Source organism: Phlebotomus papatasi, chromosome 1 (assembly GCF_024763615.1).
Source record: "Phlebotomus papatasi isolate M1 chromosome 1, Ppap_2.1, whole genome shotgun sequence".
Lineage (NCBI taxonomy): Eukaryota > Metazoa > Arthropoda > Insecta > Diptera > Psychodidae > Phlebotomus > Phlebotomus papatasi.
This window is the reverse complement of record NC_077222.1, coordinates 31,070,885-31,098,554: the sequence shown is the minus strand read 5'-3', so window position 1 is coordinate 31,098,554 and position 27,670 is coordinate 31,070,885. Positions and strand designations below refer to the sequence as shown.

Below are 27,670 nucleotides of genomic sequence, written 5' to 3'. Positions count from 1 at the left end.
ATGGAAATAATGTAAAATTTCTTACCTGTAAGTACATTATTGTAGGCTCCAGGTGAAGTTGTAGCACTTCCACATGTAATAATCAGTTCGTCGAAGCTTCTGTTGTCATCTAGGACGGACTTGTCAATTCTCGAGAAGATCATTGTCTTCTCCAGAGGCACCGTCTCAGTCTCACATTCTGCAAAGTCTGCAATTATTTTTGCCACAATCGTCTTGGCATCATCTTCTGGCTTTTTAGTTTTCGGTTGAATTTCAGTTCTAACTGGTTCAATTTTTGCCTTCTCTTGAACTTTTTCAGGAGTAAATTTCTTCTCCACTTTGTTCATCTCTAACTTCACATTGACCGCATGAATAAAGCCATTGGCCACAATTACAATACGATCTGGACAGTTTAAATTGAGCTTGGGATCAAATCTAGGATCAGAATCCAAACGACCATATTTTGTGTGAATGGTCAAATTGCACTTGATACAGAGACTTCCACTGGCAAAAATTCTATCCAGCTCATTGTCGCGCATCTGAATGCAATCTTTGCAGCCTAATTTTGGCACTGAGGCTATTGTTATATAGGAATCCTCCTGAAAGGATTCACTGGCCCCATGCACAATCAGGAAGCGCGAATTGTTCAACCATTGAGTCATTGTAACAGTCTTCATGTTATCCACACCGTGATCATCAAACAAACATACTTTGTAGTAATTCACGAGCATACAGTGTGGACGATATATCCAGAAGAACAATCTGAATCATCAAATTTGTTTCAGGACACTTTTCTCATCGTAAAACCTCGGAAATTTGTCAAGAATTAAAAAAAAAAAATGGCTTACTCATATTTGTAGGGAGCATTAAAGTTGTAATGATTGATGGACTCTTCGTCGTAGGAAACTTTGTAGCTCAGCAGAAACTGACCACAAGCCGACAGTCCCATGAACACATGGCGATCCAAATAGCAATAAGGGACAATTTCCTTAAGATGAAAAGCCAAACGACTCGGAATTTGCTTGAAAGGTGGTTCTTTAGCAATTTTCCTGGCGTTATTACTAAAATATCCAGTTCGCTGTAAGAAAATTTCGACCAATTTAACCTAAACATATGGCGTTCTGGATTGAAATAAGGGAAGCTGGGAACCTTTGAAACGTTCGATATTCGAACCATTTTTTACTCAAACTTTATAACAAAAAATAACTTTTGAAAGTCAACTCTAGATTGAATTTTCACACGATCTGTACTAATCTGTACTAAGCTTTTTTGGACTTACGACTGATTATTGCCTATTATAAATACTTTGAAAATTTGGTTAGAAAAAAAAACAATTTATTAGAGAATTTGATTAGAAATCAATTTATAAACGTCAAACAAAATCTCGATTTCAGTGTTATAGGTTTTCTTTTTGTCTTCTTTATGTTTTATTCAAAGGATTGGGGACGTCAATTGACATCTACACAGCCTATAATAGTAAGCGTAGGGGTACCGTAAAGAAGGAACACAGACAGAAAAAATGCACTAAAATTGAATGCATTTTTACGCTATTTATGGCACCAAAAAGGCTCCTATACCTTTTTTGATTGATTTTAGTGCATTCTTGGCCTCAAAATCAAGTAACTCTATGGTATTAAAATAATGCCATAAATGTCTTCCTTTTTAGTAACTTTCCAGTACACTGTGGTATTAATTTTAGCACACTGGTGCATTGATTTCTAGTGCATTGTGTCATTGATTTTAAGAGCATCGTGGCGTCAATTTTAGAGCATGATGGCATAAATTTTAGAGCATCGTGACATGAATTTTAGAGCATTATTGTGTGGTGGCAGCCAAAATCCCGAAAGCCAAAATCCCGAAAGCCAAAATACCGAATGGCCATAACTCCGGTTCTAATTGTCAGAATTTAAAAAGTGAGGACTTTTTGGAAAGCTCTCATGAAATGCCACTTCCCCTTCTAACATCGCAAGTTCATAACACTACCGCTAGGGGCGCTATTTTTAAAGAGAAAATTTTTCAACTTTCTAAGTTAAATAAGTCAAAAATTCCTTTGTGCATCGGGCTGAAATTTTAGTATGTTGTAGCCGCAAATTATACCTATCAAACAAAAAAATACTTAAGTCGATCCATAACCCCTGACCTGAGCTATAAAGAGTCAAAGTTCGACATTTTGACCTAAATTTTGGGTTTTTGGTTTCGCCTCGATGAGCACTTTCAGATGGAAGTTCAAAAAGTCGCCACAGGTGGCGCTGTGATAGCGTCAAAATTCATCAAAATTCAAATTCATTTTTCTCAAAAACGGCATAGTGCAAGTTAATCAAATTTTAGAGTGTTGTAGTCCAATCTAGGACGTTTCCAAAATGGGGCGTAAGTTCGCTTTAGTTATAATAGAACCAGAGATATAAGGGGTCAAAGATCTCACCAAATGCTACAACTTTCTAGAATATTTGAACTTTGGAGGACCAACACCAGGGGCGCCACAGTCGAAAAACCAATTTCAATATCACATAACCTCAATTATCTCGACTGTCGCTGAACCGATTTTGATGATTAGAGATAAGATAAGATTTTGCCAGGGGTCAGTTCTTCATTTCGGATATTCCGATGCATCCAGGCCATCAATTGGGCCCCTTATGCTTCCCCACTCCTATTCTATCTTATCCCCCGATACGGGTAGCCGCTCTATATCGCAGCTCTGTGAGCAGTCAGTGCCGTTACTATATCACAGCATCCCTTCTCGGTGTGTGTTTGGGATCAGTGACAGCGAATATTTGTATCGACTGAAGTACCACTTTCACATCAAAACTCGTTCTCGTACCAGCCTCTATTGTTTAGGCGGTTCACTTTTTTGCCAATATGCACCATTGGCATTACTATTCATTCATTCACTGGACGAATTCAAAGCCGATATGGCATGAGAAATCTTTTTCTGCTGCTGCTCAGCTTTGAACCCCAGATCTCGCAGTCATAGAGCTACTACTCTATCCACTGACCCACTCGAGGCCCGATTTTGATGATTACTTTGACATACAGTAGACTCTCGCTTATCCGTGGACTCTTTTTCCGGGTGACATAAAAAAATCCGTGAGACAGTTGAATTTTAAAAATTTTGTTGACATATTTTCCCCGTTTTGGGTTTTTTTGTTAAAGCAAATGTGCTCTATCTACTGTTAATTCTTTCTCATTGTAACTTTTTTGGACAGTACGCAGGTTTAGAGAGAATGTCGATTCAGTCAGATCAGAATTCACTCCATAAATTTGCAATGTAAACGAAAAAATCGTTAGATTTCAAACAATTTGATGTGTATCACTCTCAAAATCCGTGTGACATTTCGGTCCCGCTCCACGGATAAGCGAGAGTCTACTGTAATTGTAGAGGACATTTGTGTCTACATTTCGTCCATACATCATTTTCCGCTCAGACTACGCTATCACTCCGATTTTGCCGTTTAAGTGTGAAAAAATTGATTTTTCCCATAATAACGCTTTGAAATCACTCAGATGCCAATTTGACTGCTTCTACTCGACCAATACACTTAAAATAGGGTTTTAAATGGAAAGTGTCACAAAATACAACAATTTTTTGATATAGTTGAAGTTCGTCAAATGAACACTTGGGGCGCTCTGGTCGAAAAAAAAGAGTTCAGAAACAAACAACCTCGATTATCTCGGCTTCAGATTAATCGATGAGATCAAGTTCTACAGCAAAATTATAGAGAACATTCTGGTTTACATTTCACTCATATATCACTTTTCTGTCACTCCATCCCAAACCTTGATATTTTGGTTTAAATACAAAATTTGTATAAATTCACTAATTTGATTCAAGATAACTGAATGGCGTCCCCCAACTTCAGCTCTAAATCGAAATTGCATGCATTCCGAGTTACCTCACGTTAAAAATCTCACATACATAAGCCGGTTAGGATTATCTGTCCCTTTTTTGTTTTAATGTCTTTTTACCAGAATCAAGAGTTTTTTTTTCTTAATATTTTACGCATAACGTTTTATTTTAATTAATTATTAGATAAAATTTTTACTCATATCCCAAAGGCAGAAGAAAATTTAGGTCTGTTTAAAAAATCCGAACTATAACACTATGCAACAGGATTTTTGGCACACGGATCTCACATGGTACGTTTGGTAGAATCGAGTTCCCTGATCAAGAATCTTTTCTTGGTTTTTCTCCTATACGTCACAATTTTCTTTAATTATTTTTTTTTGTTTTTGCTGTTTTGTCACATATTACCAATTATTCCTCCGGTTCTAGTGTACAGAACTTAATAAATGGGCATCCGTTGGAAAGGTAAGTAGTTGTGCTTCAAGTTAAAAATTATGTGATATTTTTTCAAAAAATCCTTGAGGGCGGAAAAACAAAATCAAACTAAAATTTCTCAAAAATGACCTAAGAAAGCAAATTTGAAAAATCATATAAACTAAACTAAATATTAATATACTCTCTTCAGCATATAGGCAATAGATTTCATTTAGGGCTACATTTTTGCCATAGAAGATATTCAGCTCCGATACCTCTAAATGCCTTATTTTTTTGATCTTTGTCATTTCCAAAACACATCGCTCCTTGGAAATTGCAAGGGGCCAACTCAATCTGAGCCATTTTTCAGGAGACAGCATGAAAGATTCAACTTTGTATAAATAATTATCTCAATTAAGTATGGTAATAAAAACAATTTAATTCTTTTCTATTTGTATGAGCATTATTATAAACATCGATACATATACATATTTTTAACTTTCAAAATATGTTTTTTTTTATGAATTAGCTCTTTGTCATTCGAAATGATGCGCAAATTTTCAATAAATTAGAATGACACGGGATCAACTTCCTTGAGTTAGTCCCTTGTTTCACAAAAATTTGAACGATAAATCTATTTTGTGCCCCTTGACTTCAAACAAAACCGCGCAAGCAATCATAAAGAGTAAAATTTTGAAAAACTTTTCTAATATCGAAATTTAATGACTTATACCATCTGAAAATTTATTATATTCTCTGTCTGAGTGCATTAAAACCTCAAAATCGCCAAAAAGTGAGTTGGCCCCTTGTAATTTCCAAGAAGCGACATGAAATCTTGCAAATTTTTGCCAAAAAACATATTTTCTCAACAAACTGATGATGCTATCGACTTGGAATGTTCTGAGTACCCCCCATAAGTTGATCCAAGGAATCCAAATGTCGCTTCACTTTCATCCCAACGTCTATCCTTCCCCTCCAGAAACCAATATTTTAGGAATATCTCAAGAACTAAACCATCTATGCTTTTCATTTTTGAATATGTTTTAGAGACCATCCTAGCGGACATTTCATCCATACATTCCAAAGACGTCTCACCTCTCCTTCTCCCCCCATGGTAACAATCTTGTCAAAAAAGGAGCATTTCTTCTGGAAAATTTTCTGACAAAAATCAAAAAATAAGGCCTTTAAAGGTATCGGAGCAGGATGTTTTCTATGGCAAAAATGTAGTCCTAAGAGGAGTCTATTGTGTGCTGAAGAGAGTACACTAATATTTAATTTAGTTTAGTTTATATGATTTTTCAAAAGTTGCTTTCTTAGGTCATTTTTGAGAAGTTTTAGTTAGATTTTATTTTTCTGCCCCCAAGGATTTTTTTTAAAAATATCACATAATTTTTAACTTGAAGCACAACTACTTACCTTTCCAACGGATGTCCATTTATTAAGTTCTGTACACTAAAACCGGAGGAATAATTGATAATATGAGGCAAAACAGCAAAAACTAAAAAAAATGAATTAAAGAAAATTGTGACGTATAGGAGAAAAACCAAGAACAGATTCTTGATCAGGGGACTCGATTCTACCAAACGTACCATGTGAGATCCGTGTGCCAAAAAAAAGTTGTCAATTTGTTGCATAGTGTAAGATTTTACAAGAAATATTAAAAAATTATTTTCCTCCCATCGAAATTAATTGGAAATTCTTGATTAGAGGTTAATTTAAAACTGGGTTCCCGAAAAGCTTATAGAATTTTCAATTTTCACTTAAACAATTATGATTATTCCAATATGACTACTTAGATTCCTTCGAGATGAAAATTTCAAAAGCAAAATTTGTGGTTCCTGTTTCCGGGAAGTTTGGCCTTCTTTCATCCGGTTCACTTACCTCTCTATTGAGTAATTTTCTAATGATATTCTGAGGCATTTTTCTATCACCATCGTTGCGGGGAGAAGTTTTGTGGCCTTTCTTTGTGCTGGGAGATGAATTATCCGTCTTGTCGTCCTCCTCCAGATCATCCGAGTCAGACGTTGAGGAAAATTCAGAAGTATCATTGAATGTACCCATTATCAGTCTAATGTTCTCCATTTCCTTCTCGATCGCTTCTATTACGTATCTATGTTTGCTGAAAATCAAATTTATGGAATTCTAATTGATTCTTCTGGGAAAAACAATTAAGTTTTATCGGGAGCTCAATCTTCTGCTTGCTACCCAAATTTTTTTTCGAATTTGTTAGAAAAAATCAATAGCTCAATGTACGGGGAGTTTGTCTGCCAAACCACTAAGGAAAAAGGAGTGAGGGAGACTAATAATGTGAATTATTAATGCAAGAAAATAGAGAAAAAAATCTATTGATTTTCCTAATGATGCCATGTTAGAGGTTAGCTTGGAGAAAGTACCAAAAAGACCTCAATACTCACCATATTTCACAGCAAATCCTAGCTTATCTATCACATAAAAGTTCAACAACCACAATTTAAGACTTTTTTGCAATGTCTGAAGACTATTTATGCACTAAAATTGAGTTTATTTCATAACTTGATCGCTTTGCCGAATGTCGCGACGTTGTTTTTGTTGTCACTTTTCCGCATCAACTTCCCCTTTGTCGTCGCCCAGCTCAACTCAGCGACTGGAGTGGGGATGCGAGAGATAAAGTGAGCGACTGCTGAGTTTCATGAAATTTTCGGTTGAAAATTTCTGAGCGATTCTCGCCGAAATATTTGATTTTTCTTGAAAAATTTGATGAGATCGTTCTAGCTAGTTTATGGGATCAATGATTCCTTTTCTGTAATTTGTAAATTTCTTAGGCTTGAGTAAAAAATTCTCGTCCCTAATTCATAAAAATCTCTATTTTTTTAATGATTTCTATATATGAATAAAATGAAATTTTCTAAAAGATGTTTTAAAATAGCTCAAGCCAAATGTCCCAATTAATTCCTGATGACAAATGGATTCCTGAATTAATGAATTGACTGAAGAAATTTATTTTTCTATGGCAAAATTGAGCCGTATTTTGATAAAAAAAAATTATTCAGTAAATTTTGGTCGACAGAAATAATAAATGTTTAATACAGAAAGATTTTGAAGCTATCTGTATTACATATTCATTAAATAATTAAGAGATTTTTGAATAATTTTTCTTGATTTTCTGACTAAAAAAAACTAGGAAAATAGAATACTTACTTACCTACCAAGTTTTCCCAATAATACATTTCCTAAAAGAAAGTATTATTGGGAAATGGAAAAAAGCAACCTTAATGAATCAAATGAACTTAGATTAACTTATTCGCTTCCTTTGAGACTTTGGATATATACCCAAAAGAAAATATGGAAAAGAAAATTTTGCCTTTTAGAATTGATGAAATCCAAGTATTGTTGATGGTTTTAAGTTTTAACCCTTTAACGACGAGACACTTTTTACGGACTGAAAATCAACAATAAAAATTAAACTGAGAAATATAATCAATGATAAGTCTTACATCTAACCTCGGAAAGTCCAACAGAGTCTGATTCGGTGTATTTTGTGCTTCTATGAACGATAGGGACAAAAATAACAAAAACAAAAATTTAAGTAATTTTTCTGACAATACCAATGAATAATATTTTTCCCTTTAATGAAAAATATTATGTATGAGTAATGTAGTTTTTATTGCCAAAAGGGTTTTGCTTAAAAAAATTTGGAAGTATAAAAAAATATAAAAAATCAATTATGAATTTGAGAATTTAAAAATTCGCCATTTTTGAGCTTTAATATTTACTACATAGCAAATAGCTGGAGACTTGCAAAAAATATTCTAGATAGATTCCTTCAACCTTCTACTTTACAATTATGTACAGACATAAGAAAAGAACAACTTTAGATAGTGAGGAAAAATTATTTTCTTTATGGGACACCGGTGTTCCAATCGTCCTTAAAGGGTTAAACTATGCTCCAGACAGACTTACAGAAGCCGTAAGGCTTAAGCCGAGAAACGGCTTAGTGGGAAACTGATGGGAATCTAGTCTACTAGACTTCTCGGCTTAAGTCAGAGCTATTTGCGGAGCTATATGTAGCACATAAAGAAGTTCAAATCAAAAATATTTTTTTAGGGATTTGATTATTTCCTGAGTTAGGATATCTTTGATCAAAAAATCGTGAAGTTAGAAAACTGGATATTATTATGGTTCGGAGAGTTAAAATTCACAATTTGAGAGTTCGATACTGTCAATGAAGTGCTTTTTCTCCTAAAAGTAGAGTGATTCTCCTATTCAAATCACTCGATTTACTTAGAAATTTTTATCGTATGAAAAAGAATAATACCTCGAATAATACCTGGTAATAGCTAAAGCAAAATCTTTTGAACATCAAAAACTACGAAATTGGCCTATGAGACTGTACTCATTATGAGAATATTTCACAATATCGGAGATTTTCTATATTTCTGGTCTTTCTGCTTGTCTTTTTGGTATTATTTTGGACTGGCTAAGAAATTATTACTTACGGCATTTGTATCAGAGGTTTTTGCACATTGTAATATTTTTTTCGCAAAATAAAGCATTTTGACATTAACTTTAGGCACTTGTGTAAAACGTGGCTCAAAAAACACTGCTCTCAGGTATTGTACACATAAGGAGAAACGAAAGTTCTTTTTCGACGACCATATGACTGAATTTATGATCAAATCTTGCCAATTTTACTTGAAATCATGTTTAGGATTTCAATTATTTCATAATGAATTTTTTTTTTCAATACATTTGAACTTTTAAAAAATGTATTATCAAACATTTCGTACAAAAAAAAAACATTTATCTTAGATAATGATAAATAGAGCCATTAATTCACAGTTATCTTTTGAAACCGGTGTTAGAGCATGATGTTGTGTAACCAAATAGTAGACCTTTTAGCTGTTTCAGTTTTGTTTTTGATAATATTGTGAATATTGGAATTTATTTATTTAAAAAAATTAAAATTTTTGTATAAAAAATTATTTTTGAAAATATGGAAAATTGAAAATACAAATCTCTTGTTAATTCTGTTCTTTTAATTAAGATCAGCCTACATTTTAAATCGCGCGATAGTTACGTTTGAAAAAAGTTTGTTGATTTTTCAAGCGTAATTATGATTATCGAATGAAGCAAATAACCTCAAATTTTCCATGGCTTTTCTTAGTTATGATGTAATTTTTCATTATTGCGGCGTTCCAATTAATTTTTCAATTGAGTATGTAAATTTATAAGAGTAGATGTAAGTAGATGAATAAAAAATCATTGCATTTAAAACAGTTTCACGTCCGAATTTTTTTTCTAATGCGGGTGAAATTGCGGTCCCAAAATGTCCGAATTTCAGAGAGAACCTTAATACACAGTTAAGGTGCTACAGGGGGTCCCGAGGTTACGTTTTTTTTTTTTGAGGAACGCCGAAAACCTCGCGAAATGACGTTATGTACAAAGAAAATATATACCCAGATACGACAGAGGTAGACGCAACCGACGATATACGTACGGGGATATTTTTGGCGCCAATTTTTCTGCCTATTTTCGACGAATAGCTGTTCATAAAAAAAATATTTTAAATTTGTAGCGTAAAAATGCATATATGTATTTACATTTTTGCATGTAGTGGAAATATGCATAAATATGTCGATCGCTCAGAATAAGAAACGAATAACTCGCAGTAGGAAAATTTTACAGGAGAACGATTTGAAGCTGAGATTTTACATGCAGAGTACAGAATTTTTGAGATTTAAAACCTCTATTAGTTTGAAAATAATTATCTTTTAAGTACAATATTCACAGGGAAGGTAGAGGGTATAAAAAAGTATCCAAAAAACGAATAAACGATTTTTATTTAAAAAAAAAAATGAGTTGTACGACTTATATTCTGAGTCGTCGATGTGTGCACAATCCTGTCAGGTGTATAGTCCCGGACGTCCCAGGACTCCTTGTAGTGTTTTTTCAGGAGCAGGAATGCTCCCTGGAAGTGATTGATTGAAACCAACGAAGCAATAATTGTGTACAAGAATGACAATAAATTAAAGAAGCAATTTTTATTTTATAAAATAAAAACTCAATATATTTTGTGTAGTCAAGAATAATTGCACGTACAATAATTGTAACCAAGACTACAGAAATAATTAATTATGAAAATAATACAATTTGTATAATTACCGATACCGACGTAATGAAAATTTCAAGAGCTGAAAAAATTTACTGCTCTAAAATTCAGCGCCAAAAACAAGTTGGCTATTCAAATTTAAACTGAGCGACGCTCTTACAAAATCTTCGGATTTGCCACTCGAAAAACATTCGAAACCATGCCGGCAAGAGTTGTGAACAATTCTTCCGAGATGTTATGCGGCAAGAGGAGCTGCAATGTATTAATTTCAGTTCCTCCCCAAGTAGCTGATTCAATCATGAAGCCCTTGGCACATTTGAACACCAATTCCGCCCGCCTTATGGACCAGGGCACAGTCATATCTTCAGACATCTCATGGCGCAAAAGCGCGGGAATGGTCAGCATGGAGATATCATGCCTACTGGCTGTTTTTAGGATGTTTCTCAGACCCAGTATCACTGGATGTCTCGATGTTATCTCACCTGGACTGTCTGAGGATTCATCAGAGATCAAATGAAAGATAACATGAGTCTGAGACAAATTTGAATGGCGTGTTATGAAAAAATCTCCTGGATGGAGTTTCTGTCTGGATTTCTCTGATCCTCCCGCACCATTCCCCTCCTGACCTTTCCTCAAATCCTCCTCAATTTGCTCTATTTGATTCTCTATCTGAAAAAAAAAAATAAATTGCAAACCATCACACAAACGATCAAACAGCTGAAACCAATGAAACCACTTAAGCTGAAATTGATAAGGTGATACCAAGAATTTATTATTAAAAGAATGTTGTGCAATATTATGATGCATAGTCCATTCTATAACTTGCAGTTCTGCTGATTGTTTCTTTTTCTTTCTCTCTCGAGACATAAAAACGTGCTCAATCGGCGATTCTCCAAAGTGCAGAGTCTTTAAAACCCAAAACAATTCGCGAGTGATTAATTTGGAAAAAGGTGATTGTGGAAGTGCTTGGGTTAATAGTCGATGTCTCAGTAGAAATTCAGTTAGATTTTTTGTCCTAATCATCTATTCTGCCAATATTTTGATCCAGGATGGAATACAGAATCTATTTTATATATTTTTTAACCGGCATCAACTCTTTCCGGACCACAACATATCCAGCGAACGATTTTCAGTAAAACTCACTTTATTGTAAGTCTTAGTGGTCAAATATGATACTTTTGTAGAGAAAGAATTTTCTCCGCCTCTGGGAAATTGGAAAACTCATGGGTACTCTCGTCCCCAAAAGAACGAAAAGGAGACAAACTTCAATTTTCCCAAAGCCAATATTATCGATTTTGTAAACTATTTGTGCGTGTCAAAGGACTCTTTGACACGCGGACTTAAAACAAAAGTTGTGTAAAAATTGTTGAATTTCCATTTAAGACATATACTTCAGCCGAGATGCTTTTCATAGGGCAAAAGTCATATAGAACATCAAATATTTATATGCATAATAAGTATATCGTGAAGATCCGAACATCAGATGTAATTATCTCGTATTAGGAAGGATCCCTAGGACAGGAAAAAAACATTACAAATGTCTAAAAAAGCAACAAAAAAAACTAAAATAAACGAAATGAAATGAAAATTCAAAAATTTTTGAGTTTACACACAAAAATTCAACAATTTTTAAATTCAACAATTCCAAATTCAACATCTTGTAATTCAACAACTTTAAATTAAACAATTTTAAATTAAACATTTTTTTCCAAATTTAACACTATAATAGTGGTATGAAAGATTACACACTATAATAGTGTTAATTTTTTTTAATGTGCATATCTGCAAGAAAGCAGAAAATCGAAAACTGACGATTTTTGACCAAGAATATCTTAGCTCAAGAGTTAATTGGGATCCTGCAAAAAAATATCCTAGATTTGGACATCCTTATAGTTTGTAATCATACACAAGAAACGGAATTTTATCGATTCTAAATAGTCTAAAAAAATTATTTTTTCCATGGGTACCCAGAGTCCCAAAGGAGACGAAAGAGTTAACCGGCATTAAAGCGGTTAGAAGAAGATTTTGATGTATTGCTAATAATTCTAAAATGATAAGGTAGTGTATTTTGTGCCCTTGGCGGTTCTGCTTCCAAACGCTTTGATGTGATTTTTTAAAATCTCACGGAAATTGTTTTAAAAAAATTGAAATTAAATTCTTTTTGCAATAGATACCCTGCAGAAGATCCCATCCAGGATCAAAACGTTAGCAGAATAAATTAAAAGGTGTAAAAGGGAACAGAAATCAGACTGATATTCGCACTGAGACTTCAATTACTTACACACGGTTGTAATCCAACAGTGTCTGTGTCAGTTTGTCCAATAAGAACGGAATACGATACTTCTTTCTTCAAATTTTCAATTATTGTAAGTACAATACCCCCTATTCCTCTCCCACTCGCCAGAATCCAATAAACTCAGGTTTAAGAAGTACTAAATAATATTTCCTCAAAGGAATTTAATTTCAGTATAATATTTCTTGAAATATGATTTCTATTGTCGTCGAAGAAAAAAACTCATTCATATTGACGCCATTTTTAGAAAAGATTATTTATCGCAAATTTTATCAGCTTGGGTCATTGAGATATATACAGCCCTTATCTACACAAGACCAAAAGAAACTTTTGCTGTATACACACGTGGTAATTGAATATATTTTGGGCGCCGCGAAGTCAATATAAAATCATAAGCAATAACAATATTGCGCCATGTTGGGCAATAAATCTTTTCTATAGGATTAGTCACTTAGTTTATCTTAATCTTCCCTTCCTCGAAATATTCGATAGACTCGATAGGAAGTCTGATGCTTCTTAGACCGTCTTTCATATTTTCAAACAATTATCAATTAACACACAACTCCAAAAGGAAAATGCATAAATAACTGCAGATAAAGTATTCACATTTTGGAACTATTTTTTTTTACAGATCAATTGCTGATGTTAATGCTCACTAAACTTAAATAATTATATTTATTTATTAAAAACACAATTTATTTGCATAGTGTAACTATTTTAGAGAACATATTGTCACATAGACTTCAAGTCAAGAAAGTGAATGGAGGAAAATATTATCATTTTCGACGCTATATCAAACTTCTAACACGCGCAACTTCGCACACAAACTTTGCTTAACTTTCCGGAAAGCGAGAAAAGGGCGACAAAATGTATTTCTGCCTCTATCGCACTATTTTACCCACGTCATTAAAGTGTTTAAGTATCTGCAGAAATCTTTCTTGACTCCGGCACACCTTTTAGATCAAGATAATTTCATGAAATTGAAATTCACTATGCCTTTCATTTTCAAACGTTTTGCATATGTTTGTCTCATTCTTTCGCTCTAAAAATTAAATTGAACTAAATTGAATCTGCTGTGATGCATAAAAGAAGAAGAAGAGTGTGAAAGAGTAGGATAGACATATGCAAAACTTTTAAAAATGAAAGGGATGTGAATTTTGACTTCATGAAATTTTCCTGATCTAAAAGGCGTGCCGGAGTCATAATGGCTCCGGAAAATTTCATGAAATCGAAATCTAAAAGCCTTTCTTTCTCACATGTTTTGCATATGATTATCTCATTCTTTCGCATACCAAATTCGATTGAGCTAAATTGAATTTGAAGTTTTGTTTAAGAGAAGAAGAGTGCGAGAGAATGAGATCGATATAGGGTAAATGTCCTTATTCAAAACCATTTCCAGACGCTTTAACTTTGACAGAAGATTCAACACATAAAGTTCATATTTTTTTCTGAAAAGAATTACATAAATTTGCTCCTTGACTCTTTTAGAATGTTACTGTTTAGTGAAAATTCTTTAGATATAATTTGAAAACTTCTTAAATACAAGAAAAATACGCGAATGTAAAATGCTTCTATTGGAAACAAATTAATCCAAATGGAGACAAGGGAAAGTTTCTAATTGGAGACAAAGAGTGTAAGTGAAACCGCGACGAAAGACTTCCAAAACCTTGTTGAGTTGCTCTTGAGTGCAGGATTTGTTCTTATTCCTGATCTTTTCTCCTTTCCCATCTAAAACAAAAAGAAAATCTCTACAAAAAAAAATCATATTTCCGGGGTTTCCTATTGAAGCATTTGCAGACACTTCAGGAAAAAAAAACCTTTTTATTCACGAAATAGGTAATTATTTCATTTGAAAACTTCACGTACCGTTAACAATAAAGATTAGCACTTAATTTAACTAAAATTAGCCAGAAATATGACATAAATGTCAAACGAAACGAATAAGCAACAGTCACCTCATTGTGTTTTTCATTGGAAAACATGGTCGATCGATGTAAAAGCCAGTGATAAGCTTAGATCAGCTTATAGAGGTGCGATTCCTTCATTGCAAATTTAGATTGTGGCAAACTCGAACGATATTTATAAATAAATAATGCAAATTTCGTTTAATAATTCTTAAACTATATGTAGCGTATTATCGTTATTAATGAGGAAAATTGTATGAGAAATTCATAAAAGTATCTGAAAATCTTTAAAGACGATTATTATCTCGGAAACTATGAGGGATAGATGCCTCAAACTTTACATCTATTTAGAGCCTCTTTTAGGCTTGATATGTGCAAAATTTCACTAGAAAATGAAAAAAAAATCGAAGAGAAATGCGTAAAAAAAAATCTTCAAAGACAATTAACTCGGAAACTATGAGGGATAGAAGCCTCAACTTTACATCAATTTAGAACCTCTGTCAGCGACCCGTGATAATCCGCGAAGATATTCATAACCGAAGAAAAATTCGCGCACGTGAAAATCCGCGCCTCGCGAACATACGCGAAACAATTCGCGACAACAATTCGCGATTTCCAATAAGCCGTCTCCGGCTTAAGCCGCAAGTCTGTCTAGGGCATAATATTGTGCTCAAAAGACGCACAGCTTAAGCATAAAATGACTATTCTCATTATTCTTAAAATAGATAGATAGATATTTTGTTTATCGACAATGCTTTAAAAGCGCAACAACATTACAGAAGCAGTTTAAGCATGAAAAGGTTTAGCAATTGCTTAAAACACACAAAAATCTGTATATATTAGAATGATTCACGCTCGAGCATTGTGAATTTTAAGCACAATCCAAACCGTTTTATGCTTGAGATTAGCATGTTTTAAGCATAATTTTAACCGTTTTTGCTGAAGCGGTGCATGTTTTGAGCACTATATTAATCATTTTATGATGAAGCTGCGCGTTTTAGGAGCACTTTGTATGTATTAACAAAAAAGTATAAAAAGAATAATAAATTGTAAGAGGGAGAGGGGCAATATAGTGTGAGAGTTCAGAATTTCACTAATTCACAGTTTAAAACACATTAAACACTTACGCTTAATCTTACAACGTTGATTCATGCTCGAACAGTGTAAATTTTGCGATATGCGTATGTTTTTCACAGTATTAGAAAGTTTTATCCTGGCCCTGTGAGGGTTTTGAACATAATTTTGCCATTTTATGTTTCAATTGCGCCATTTCTATGCACAATCCTAATCGTTTTATACAAGACCTTAGCGAGTTCTACTCTAAATTTTTACCGCCTTATGCTGAAGTCGTTTGAGTTTTATTCACAAATTTAACGATTTTTTGTTTACGCTATGCGGGTTTTGTACAAAATTTTAACCATTTTATGCTGAAAGTGATAGGGTCTTACACACCATTTCAAATAATTTTCTTGATGAATATTTGCTGGTCTTTAGCTCAATCGAAAATATTTTTAACATTTTAAAATGCCACGCGTTATAAGGCATAGAAGTTATAGGTTTTAGGGCTTTATAATTGCCTTAAAAGTATACGAAAAATACATTTAAGCGAATGAAAATTTTGATTTTGAATTGTTTTAAATGGCCCTGTGTTGAAAAATCTATTAGCATTATCAAGATATTTTACAAAATAAATCGAAATTATGCATAAAAATGTGATTTTTTTCATGAAAATTTTTGGTCATGAGTATTAGACTCCTGGCTAAAGTGCCGGAAAACAGAAAATTTTATAAAAATTGGCATTTTCTTGAGGAAATTTAATGCAAAATCCTCAAGAAAATATGATAATCTGGAAAATCTTTTTAATATTTTTTTTTTAGTATTAGGACTCCCATAAAAAACAACTCAAATTGGAAAATAAATTTACCAACATATAAAAAAAAAACATTTTCACTCAAGATATAGAAAAATAATTTTTGGCAAAGTTCCTGAAGGAAATATTTTTGATAAGATTATGCAAACTGAGAATTTCTCAATATTTTGATGTTCATTTTTCATTCTGAGCCCCTCATATATGGAACAGCTTTTCCCTATATATATAGCCGCTTCTCCCGCTTTTTTCCCGCCTGACGCAATTAGCAAATTTTCTTAAAATTGAAATCTTTAAAGTGAAATATCTCGAGAACCGTTCGACGTATGTCTTAATTTTTTTTTAAATTAGTCTAAATTTTCTGGATTACAACACAAACATAAAAAAATCAAAATCGCATGCTTAGATTTTGAGATAAAATAAAAAACGTGATTTTTAACCGGTTTAGATTAACCGGTTCTATACAAACCAGAGATATTGCGTACTACGGACGGCCGGATGGCCGGCCGGACCCGAAATTGCCGGCTTATGATTTTCGGCGTCAGGGATGTTCAAAACATATACCCTGTGAAATTCACCTCGATCATAGCACTTTGAGAAATCCGAAGATTACAATAGGTGTGATTAGAAGGAATCACACCTAATTCAATGGTGAAAAGGTACACTTTTAATTTTTCTGAGAAATTAACATATTAAAATTTGTGAATATGAATGGATTTTCGCTTTATTTGGAGCAAAATTAACTTAATAATGAAACTGTGGTATTGAAAATATATAAATATAATAATTTAGTATTGTATTTATCATGAAAACAATTACGTTTCCATTTGGAGTAGCGAAAAATCTCCATTTGGAGCAGATTTTGAATTATCTTAATTTACCTTATGCAAAACATGTGAGAAAAAAGGGATCCGAATTTCGACTTCATGAAATTTTCCTGATCAGTGTGCCGGAGACATTGAAATGATTTTTAAAAAATTGCATGTGCATTTATGCTTTCAAATGAGCGATTTGCTTTTGATAAATACGAGTGCAATGGTGCAAATTCCATGCAACTTACTTGATCGAAGTGAAATTCCGTTGACATGTTGGCATTTTTGATGATACTAGGAAGGGCCTGGACAGATCCTGAAGGCGTGAGGACGACAATTCCACTGAGAGAGCTCGAGTAAAGTCCCAGGGCCATGTTCAGTCCATTGAGGCTGAAAAGAAAGGGCAGTTAGCAGATTTCTTTGAGAAATTTCCTTGAGGGCCCTTACTTTTCATCCCGATGGAGAGGACTGCAGAAATCCGTGACATCTGCACTGAGAATCCGGATGTTGTGCATGTGCTTGAGCTGAGATCCCAAATGGATTGTGAAACTCTCCTCCATGGACAGATTCTGACTCACAAACATTGATGATTTATTGCCAATGGGTGTCGAGGAGACTGGTAGGGAAGTGGGATTGTTGATAAGTGCCTCTCCAACTTGACTAGTTACCCAATTGCGATACTCATGCTTCTGGTGTCCCCTTTTGGCTTCCAATTTTGACTCCCAGCGCTTTCGGATTAGATTCTGGTTGGAGTAATGCTGAGAAAGGAGTTGATTTATATCGTCGGAAGTTGTGGAAACGTCCAGTTGCTGGACTTTTTCGTCCATCTCTGCTGCCTGCTTCCGGCTGAGTTCGTCAATTTCCTCGTACATCCGCGTATTTAGTTCTGAGATACTTTTGGCATAGCTCTGCTCCTTGGTGAGGATGTCAGGCAGCAGGGGCGAATGGACTAGCTGGTGAAAAGCCAATGCAAAAATTTCTTCATCTGTTGGACCAACACGTTCGGCAAATTCCAGAACTTCCTCCTTGTACAGTTTGTCCAGTTCTGTCACGAGATTCTCCACATCCACTTGACCATTTCTCGCCTTATTCAGCAGATCTTCATCCCTGCGGTCGTAGAAATTCTGATTTTCACGCTCCACAAAGGTCTTGAGGGCTTTCTTGAGCTCAATATCTGCATCCAAGTACTTCATCACTGGATCCATTTCTGACACAATTCTATGCGCCAATTCCCCACAGTCTTCCTTGTACGGAATGTCCAGCTGGTGCTTGATGGTTTTCTCTGTCCCATCGTAATCCTTGTACGTGTACTCGAACGTCGAGGAAGATGACATTCTCCCTGAAACTTCCTGGGAGGATTTGTTTTGATAACTCAGCACACCACTTTGAATTTTTTCCGCGCTTTTTTTACTAAACCAATCAGCTGTTTTTCGGCGCAATTCAAAATAACGTCGATTTGCCTTCAGAGGGGAAGTTGATGGAAACCTTTCAACGGATTTAAAAAGAAAACCGTTGCATAAACAGCTTTCAAATGATTTTTGAATGCTAATTGAGAAAATTGCAGGCGTTTTTTTTTAAGAAAAAAAATACATAGTATGCAGTGTAATTTACGTAAAATTTGCTTCTCTGTTAAAAAAAATTGCACTTGTGAAAAATAAATTTAATAAAAACTGAGCGACAAACTGCGCGAAAAATTGTAGGGATTCTATGAATATTCCCTCCCCTCAAAAGCTCTTCGGCGCCATATTTGATCAAGGAACAAGAAATTTCCTGATCGACCGGTTCAAGTTTTTCCACATTTTCATGGTTATTTTGCATTTTCTTGCCGCGAAAGTAGAGAAAAAACGCATAATTCAGTGTGTTCGTCTATTTAGTTACTTTTCCTTTGAGGGAATTCCACCCGAACTAGAGATATTCAGATTTTCAGGTGCATCTCGCTTTTCTTGCCAACAGCAATTTTTTTCTTACAAATTTTCCCGTTTCTCTTGCAGACCAAAAGCAGTCTGAAGTCAAAGAAATTGCAGTGGAGCGATGTCCAAGCATCTTTCAGCGTTCCAGGAGACCTTTGCGAACTTTTCTTCCTCGGAAAGCGAAGAGGAACGCAACAGTGACAGTGAGACTTCCGCTGAGCTGGAAATGTGGTGCTACCGTGATCCAATGGGGAAGGATCAGGGGCCCTTTCCGTCATCCAAGATGCTTCAGTGGGAAAGGTACTTCGATCGCAAAATGCCAATGTGGCGATATGGGTCCAACAGAAGGACAACTTTCGAGGTATTTCTGAAGGAGCATAAAAGATATCCGTTATGGACTTATTTGGACGAAGAAAATGAGCCTCTTCTCGATATAGGGGGGCACAACCTAGGTGATAGTGATTCAGACAATGAAAGGTAAGACAAATTAAAAATTACATTGAAAATTTCAGGAAAAAAACATGCTTTCAGTGAAGAATTGAATTTTATGGTTGCTACGATTGGGTGTTTTTCCTGTAACTTTCATTTAAAACAAAAAAAATATGGAAATTTTTTTATCAAAGAAAAAAGGGACATAATCCTAACCGGCTTATGTAGGTGAGATTCTTAACGTGAGCTAACTCGGAATGTACGCAAATTCGATTTAGAGCTGAAGTTAAGGGACGCCATTCAGTTATCTTGAATCAAATTCGTGAAATTATACAAATTTTGTATTTAAACCAAAATATCAAGGATTTGGATGGACTGACAAAAAAGTGATATATGGGTGAAATGTAGACCAGAATGTTCTCTATAATTTTGCCGTAGAACTTGATCTCATCGATTAATCAGAAGCCGAGATAAGCGAGGTTTTTTGTTTCTGAACTCGTTTTTTCGACTAGACTAGAGCGTCCCAAGTGTTCATTTGATGAACTTCAACTATATCAAAGAATTGTTGTATTTTGTGAGACTTTCCATTTAAAACCCTATTTTAAGTGTCTTGGTCTAGTAGAAGCAGTCAAATTGGCATCTGAATGGTTTCAAAGAGTTATTATGAGAAAAATCAATTTTTTCACTCTTAAACGGTAAAATCGGACAGATCGCATTGTCTGATCGAAAAATGATGTATGGACGAAATATAGAGACACAAATGTCCTCTACAATTATGTCGAAGTAATCATCAAAATCGGTTCAGCGACAGTCGAGATAATCGAGTTTATGTGATATTGAAATTGGTTTTTCGACTGTGGCGCCCCTGGTGTTTGTCCCACGAAGTTCAAATGTTCCAGAAAGTTGTAGCATTTGGTGAGATCTTTCGTTTGAGCCCTCATTGATCAAAATTGGTGAAGTCCAACAGCAGATATGACTTTGAATGTCGTGAAATTTGACCCCTCATATCTCCGGTTCTATTGTAACCTCAGCGCACTTACGCCCCATTTTGAAAACGTCCTAGACTGGACTACAACATACTAAAATTTGATTAACTTGCACAATGCCGTTTTTGAGAAAAATGACTTTGAATTTTGATGAATTTTGACGCTATCGCAGCGCCACCTATGGTGACTTTTTGAACTTCCATCTGAACTTGCTCATCGAGACGAAACCAAAAACCCAAAATTTAGGTCAAAATGTTAATTAGAACTGGAGATAGAGGCCGGTCAATATTCGAACTTTGACCCCCTATAGCTCGGGTCACGGGTTATGGTAGGTATTTTTTTGTTTGACAGGTATAATCAGCGGCTACAACATACTAAAATTTCAGCCCGATGCACAATGAAATTTTTGAGTTATTTAACTTAGAAATTTCAAAGATCTTTTTTAACCCATTCCTTACCATGGTATTATACATCATACGCAAATTGAGTGATTTTAGATGATTTATTCCTGGGCAACTGATACTCGTCGAATTGCTGTCGGGAATGGATTTTTAGTAACTTAGTTCTTCAATTACTTGGGAAAAATAGTCCGACAGAGATGATAATACATTTTGTTATTGTTTTCTTGCTTCGCGGAAGGTCGTGCAAAATTTTTGCACGGCAGACGAAATATTCGACATCCCGTCGAATTTATTAAAATTGGCCTCTTTCCTCGTTCCTGATTTGAATTCTAGTTGCCAATTTGTTTTCTTGGATAGTTACTCTATCTAAAGCAGTAGAGTTTGTAATGAATTAATGCACAGAATTTAAATTCAGTGACCGTTAAGACGTGTGTTTGAGGGCGAATCCCCGCGCCCCCATAGTAGATATTTTTTTTTTCTTTTCAAAAAATTCATCTATTAATCTGTAGGAAACTAATCCCAAAATATGAACATTCTATCTCAAGTATTTATGGTACATTGACTGAATGAGTTAAAATAGCACCCCTAGCGGTGGTTTTATGAACTTGCGATGTTAGAAGGGGAAGTGGCATTTCACGAGAGCTTTCCAAAAAGCCCTCACTTTTTAAATTCTGACAATTAGAACGGGAGTTATGGCCATTTTAAGAATTTTTTTAGGGTCTAGGGTCAGGGGGGTCGGTTAAGTTTAGTATTGATCGAAAGCTCTAACATACCAAAATTTGAGCCCGATCGATGCCATAGGGGCGGAGTTATTGGGAAAACAAAAAATGGAGTATTCAAAATGGCGGAAGGAGGGGTGGGGGGTGCAGGGTCAATGCACCAAGTTGCAATTTTCATGCGATATATAACCTTTGCCGAAAACCGTAAGTCGATATCTTTCTTAGTTTGGGAGCTATTAAGCTCCAAAGACCGGCCGGACGGACCGGAAGTGATGGTCCGTCCGTTCGTGGTCAGGAAGTGATGAAACACATTTTGGCCAAGTTTGAGCTCGATCTTACGACATGAAATTTTAGTAGGATTATAGTAGGTGAGATTAAGAATCTCACCTAATAGACAAAAATGTAAAATTGGAACTTTGCTTCAGTTTTGCTTTATGAAAATTTGGGACGAAATATTGAGTGTAACACACTGTAAAATATATTAAAAATTATTTTACTAAAACCATGTAGCTTCAACTAGAAGAGAATATAATAATAATAGAATCAGCCTTTATTTATTTAATTCAGTTCATATATATATATATATATATATATATATATATATATATATATTATTTATTTATTTATATATATATATATATAATTTATTTATTTATTTATTTATTTATTTCCTCCAATTCAAAGAAATTGTAATAACTACGAATGGAGAAAAATACGCTTCAAAGTTGTGGATTCGGGCGAACCCTTGCAATTCTGCTCGTGCCCTTTGCATTCGTTCCTGTATTTCAAAAATAATTTGAATTGACTTCTGAAAATTTTATGATGTACTTTTAAATAGTTTATCTATCCAATTTAAACAATAAAAATATAGGCTTCTTTTGACCCTGTAATTCAGGCTTAACGACTTAACCCTTTAAGGACAGTTGGGTCACCGGTGACTTAATTTTATTCTATACGACGATCTAAAATTAATATTTTGCACTTAAAGGTCAGAAAATTAATATTTTTTCTGATCCTCAATTTTTGACCATTTTGTCCTTAAGGGATTGAAGAGTTTATTATAGGCTATTTATGGTAAAAGTTTGACGTTCTTAATTTTCGAATTGTCACATTTTGCCCCGGCTTGATGAGTCACAGAAAATAATTCCTTTAATTTCATTTTTAAGTTTTATAAAAAATAAAAAAAAACTGCAGTTATGCCACTTTTCAAAGGATGACGTTCTAAATAACTTGTAAATAATTTAAATCGATAGCAAACCGGTATGTAGGGTAAAGTGTATAATTTGGAATTAGTGTTACAAGTTGGACAATTCGCCGGTACAAGTTGGACATGGCTTTTTTCTTGATAAATACAGTACAAAATTTGTTTTGAAGCACAAGGAACCAAATTATAAAACTAAAGCATTAAAAATATACAAATAAAACTGAAGTACTAAATTTATCAAGTCAAAAAGCCCTGTCCAAATTGTACCATTGTCCAACTTGTACCACTTTACCCTACTCAAAAATAGTGGTAACATAAAAACTAGTCAAGTACTCGTTCTATATGTTGAAATTTATCCAATCAAGTTAATTTCAATTGTCAATTATATATGGTTTGGATTTAATAAGTACATTAAAGAATTTAAAGCCAATATTAAAAATAATATTATATATTGAACAGTGAATGTTTTTAATAGTTTTTCTTCAAATATATAAGAAATGGGTATACAATATACCTTATACCCCATTTACTGAAATTAATTAGTTCAATTTCCATTTATTTTCTATTTTTCCATTTTCAAATTATCAATTTTTCTTCTGAGACTTTTGTTTTTCTTTTCTATTGCAAACAATTCCAGATACAATAACGATAATTATGATATACATTCAACTAAAGAAATTAACATTAATATTAATAAAATGGATATAAAAGCAGCAAATAGCCCTAAAAATTTGCCTGAAATTGAGACTTCTGAAGAAGAAGAAGAAGGAGCTTGTGGGCACATAGCAACAATTAAGGAAGTAGTAGACGAGCATGTGCTCGATGAAATAAAGACAGAAACAGATATTTCTAATGATACATTTGAGAATTCCTATGACGAAAGTGAAGAGTCTCTGGATGATGTTAGGAAATCCAAAAAACTTCCAGATAAAAAGGGAATAGATGTTGATGTGAGTGTTAATGATATTGTTCCTGATGTTTATGAGCAATTTGGCAAGGTGAAGATATTGACTCCTAAGAATCCATTTGAGTATGTTCCTTATCAGCGAGATCAGGAACTTGCTGCAAGGAGACGGGAGAAAGAGAATATTGAGCCAATTGAGGTGATTCCATCACATAGGAGCTTTTATGATATGACCAGTGGGCATCAGGGAATGACAAATTGGGGTGGTGGCTATGGAGTAAATAGAGCTCCATTTCCTGGTCAACTTCCTCGCTACTATCGTCTTGTTCCGCCACCTTTGCCTGCTAATTTATCAAATCCGCCACCAATCATGTGGCAAGCCCAAAATAGCCATCATAGATTACCAATGCCGCCCACTTTTGCCCCTATAAATCTTCCACCATCACAATTTTATGCTGCCCAAGCTCAAAATCAGCATCAAATGAAGTATTATGGCAATAATATGCAAGCTTATCCACCAAATACTGCCAACAATTTTCCTCAGCATCCTTATCAAGAATATAATAAGTATTATCATCAACAACAACAACAACGACAACAACAACGCCAACAACATGGAACTGGGCATGAGCTACAACCAGTTTATAATCAGAATTATCCTAATAATAGCAACAATATGGGCGCTTTCTGCCAGAATCTTATTGAAAAATATATAGATGTAACAGGACAGAAGTTTCAGCAACTCTACCAAGAGAATCACCAACTTAAGATGCACAATGAACAACTAAAGCAACAAACAGCTCAGAAACCTAAACCCGTGGTGAGTTTTTATTTTTTCTATATTTCATTTTTAACAGCTTTTTTTTCTTCAAAATATCGTTTTCTTTTTAAATGAAATGTTTAATTTTATTTATTTTTTTCATGTTTTTTTTTATTTTAAATAATACAATTTTTTTTTAAAACATTAGAGGTTCAGCAGGGGCGCTCTGATAAGCAAAATATTTTCACATCACATAACCTCAAATAAAATGACTTTTGATAAATTTAACATCAAAAAACCAAAAATCACATGTTCATGTTATCCCTGTTTAATCTTTTAACCCTTTAAGGACGATTGGGACACCGGTGTCCCATAAAGAAAATAATTTTTCCTGACTACCTGAAGTTATTTCTTTCTAATGTTTGTACATAATCACGAAGTAGAAAGATGTAGGAATCTAGGATATTTTTTGCAAATCTCTAGCTATTTGCTATATAAAAAATATTTGAGCTCAAAAATAACGAATTTTCAAACTTTCACGTTGGTGCTTGAAATTTAATATTTTTAATATTTCTAATTTTTTTTAAGCAAAAACCTCTTGGGACTAGAAACTATAATAACTATACATAATATTTCTCAACAAAGTAAAAATTATAGTTTATTGATATTTTCAAGAAAGCTTCATAATTTTCATGGGTCATATATGACCCAATCGTCCTTAAAGGTAAAAAAAACACAGAATCTGTCTTTAGTGGATTTTCGAAGATTTGAGGTTAGACTGTTTCATGTTTTTTTTTTATGTGTGCGCAAAATAGTTAATTATTCGTGTAATATTGTGTGATAATATCAATTAGCTGAGATTTCCAGTGCAATACTGACTGAAAAAGGTAATATTTTGATAATATATAAGATACTTCTGCGTATATGTTTTAAATTCATAACTTTTTACTCTTGTACATGACTTCAAAAGTGGAAAAAAAATTCATGATCAATGAACCCGAAATCATCCACATAATGCCCAGACGACAATTTTTATCCTGAACGAAAGCGACAAAATATACTTGGAACAAGACGTGGATGAAATGGACTTTGAAGCTTTCATCGAGAACGCATCAACGCCGGAAGAACTCCCGGATCCACAGCAATGTGCAACTGTACGTCTGAAATTCCCAGAGACAAGCAACATTGCACCTACACATTACCATCAAACATGTTTCGAAGAAAAGTTAGGTGCGCATGGTGCTATCAGAAAAAAGTTTATAAGACCAATTGTATTTGTGAGGCATGCGACATTTATCTCTGTGTTACCTTACCAGTATGCGAAATTTGTTTCGATGAATATCATAAAAATTAAAAATGAAGTGAACAATAATACATTTTTTCATAAAAAATTATTGTTTTTGTGTACCAGTCTTCAAGATTCTTTGAGATTTGAGACCAAAAATTGAATGAGATTTTTTAAAATTAATTTTTGATCGTTTTAATTTTTACTCGTACTCTAAATATTTTTTATTATTATTACAAATATATTCAAGTTATTTATCCTTCAAAAATAACAGAGCAAACGAGTAGACTAGTCGTCTAGAAAATTTTTGTGTTTTTTTACCTTTAAGGACGATTGGGTCATATATGACCCATAGTTTTCCAGGATTCCTAGGGAAGGGAATTTTTTTTTTAACCGCAAATCTCTTATGGCCTCTACACATTGGGAGCAATTTTTGTCAAAAATTGCTTTTTTGAAGGAAATTCCCTGCAGCGTTGTAGGGGAACACGTCAAATTTCTGTCAAAAACGCAATTTTTGACGAAAATTGCTCCCAATGTGTAGACGCCTTTATTTAGGCTAAAATATCGAAGGAAACTCGATTTCATTGAATTTCGCTCAGCGGAGAGCTTCTCGTCCTTAAAGGGTTAAAGCCATTCATAGCTCATTCAAAATGTCGCTCAAAATGGTTTAGGAGTAATAAAATACATTTTCAGCAAAAATTAGTCGTCAGTACATAATCAAGTCATTACCGTTTCAAAACCGATTAGAATCTATCCAGACTTCTCATGGATTCCAAGACCTTTCCAACGAGCCCAAACATGATGCCATTCGTTGAGAAATACACTATCTAGGGCCTTTTTAATGTTGGATCTTGAAAAAAAAACATTGTTACGAAATGTCCTCTTAAGGAATCTCTAAAACGTGTCCAAAAATAAAAACAACATCGCACGACGAGTGGCGGAAAATGAGGGGAATATTCGTAGTTCCACCAGGGTCGACTTATGGCGGAGGGGTTCCCTGAAAGTCCCAAGTATTATTTTAGCTATAGAGCATAGGGGAGACTGGGGCAATAGGCCACAAATAAAAAATTTCAAAATTTAATATCTTCCAAGATGAAAAAGATAGCGGCTTAAATTTTTTTCGTAGATCTTCTTCAATGTCGTAAGTGTCTTAGAATTCAAACAAGAAAGAATTCTAACAAGAAATTTAGAAAATAAAAAAAAAATGTTTGAAATTTTTAGCCCTGTTTTTGAAATATTTTCCTTGCAGAAGTTATCAATTTTTACCTATTTATTTTCCAAAATTGATGCACTGGTGAATATTTTCTAAATTATTTGGATTCTTTAAATACGAAATCGCTATCCGTTTTAGCATTTTCTAAAGATTCTTTTCTCCAGAAATTATTTTATTAAAAATAACCATTTGGGGTAAAAAGTAATAAAATGTATGGGGCAAAAAGTAACAAAAACCGAAGCAATTTCTGATGTCTCATGACGAAAAGAAACATCATTGTCATGTGTTGCCACTTGTTGTTGTTGTTGACAGTTATAGTTATGGACCCGAAAAAATTAAATAATACACACACCCAACGTATGCTCTGGAGGACAAAAATTCTGTCGAGTTTTATTGAATCTGAGATATTTAGTTTTAAAAGAACATAAAACACTTCGTTCCATTATTTTTTTGTTTTGTTTTTAGTCTGCACTTAAGTGACATTTGCTCGGAAACTCTTTGCCCTTTCAGAATGGAGAAATAGAATTTTCCTGCCAAAAATAATAGGATAAGTGTGCCAAATTTTCAAAGTCTCAAGCTTGATATTGTTGCGGATTTGACCGGAGACTACGACGGCAGGGAGAAAAACAAAGGCCAGGAGATAAATTCAACAACACTTTTC

General features: G+C 34.1%; 3 protein-coding genes across 5 annotated transcripts in view; 1 reads left to right on the top strand and 2 right to left on the bottom strand.

The window, feature by feature from the left end:
• LOC129798801 (uncharacterized) overlaps positions 1-6,837 on the bottom strand; it is a 29,470-nt gene extending 22,633 nt beyond the window's left edge. Inside the window, exons 1-4 of the mRNA XM_055842153.1 lie at positions 6,649-6,837; positions 6,116-6,353; positions 828-1,057; positions 26-741 (exon numbers count right to left, since the gene is read on the bottom strand). Of these exons, the coding sequence (XP_055698128.1) occupies positions 26-741; positions 828-1,057; positions 6,116-6,316 (1,147 nt within the window). The 5' untranslated portion in view covers positions 6,317-6,353; positions 6,649-6,837. The remainder of the gene's footprint in view (positions 1-25; positions 742-827; positions 1,058-6,115; positions 6,354-6,648) is intronic.
• A 3,414-nt stretch (positions 6,838-10,251) lies between these two features.
• LOC129798810 (protein C12orf4 homolog) lies at positions 10,252-18,603 on the bottom strand. Its single transcript, XM_055842168.1, has 3 exons — positions 17,646-18,603; positions 17,447-17,588; positions 10,252-10,991 (listed from the first exon to the last, which is right to left on the bottom strand). The coding sequence occupies exons 1-3, from the start codon at positions 18,530-18,532 to the stop codon at positions 10,479-10,481; spliced, it is 1,542 nt and encodes a 513-aa protein (XP_055698143.1). The 5' UTR covers positions 18,533-18,603; the 3' UTR covers positions 10,252-10,478.
• LOC129798804 (uncharacterized) overlaps positions 11,170-27,670 on the top strand; it is a 32,333-nt gene continuing 15,832 nt past the window's right edge. The window contains exons 1-4 of one of the 3 annotated variants that reach the window (XM_055842157.1): positions 11,170-11,311; positions 12,624-12,688; positions 19,190-19,585; positions 23,485-24,571. In XM_055842157.1, coding sequence (XP_055698132.1) covers positions 19,230-19,585; positions 23,485-24,571 — 1,443 coding nt within the window. In that variant the 5' untranslated portion in view covers positions 11,170-11,311; positions 12,624-12,688; positions 19,190-19,229. Of the gene's footprint in view, positions 12,689-18,928; positions 19,126-19,189; positions 19,586-23,484; positions 24,572-27,670 lie in introns of those variants that run through there. The other 2 variants (XM_055842156.1, XM_055842158.1) reach the window with 2 other exon arrangements.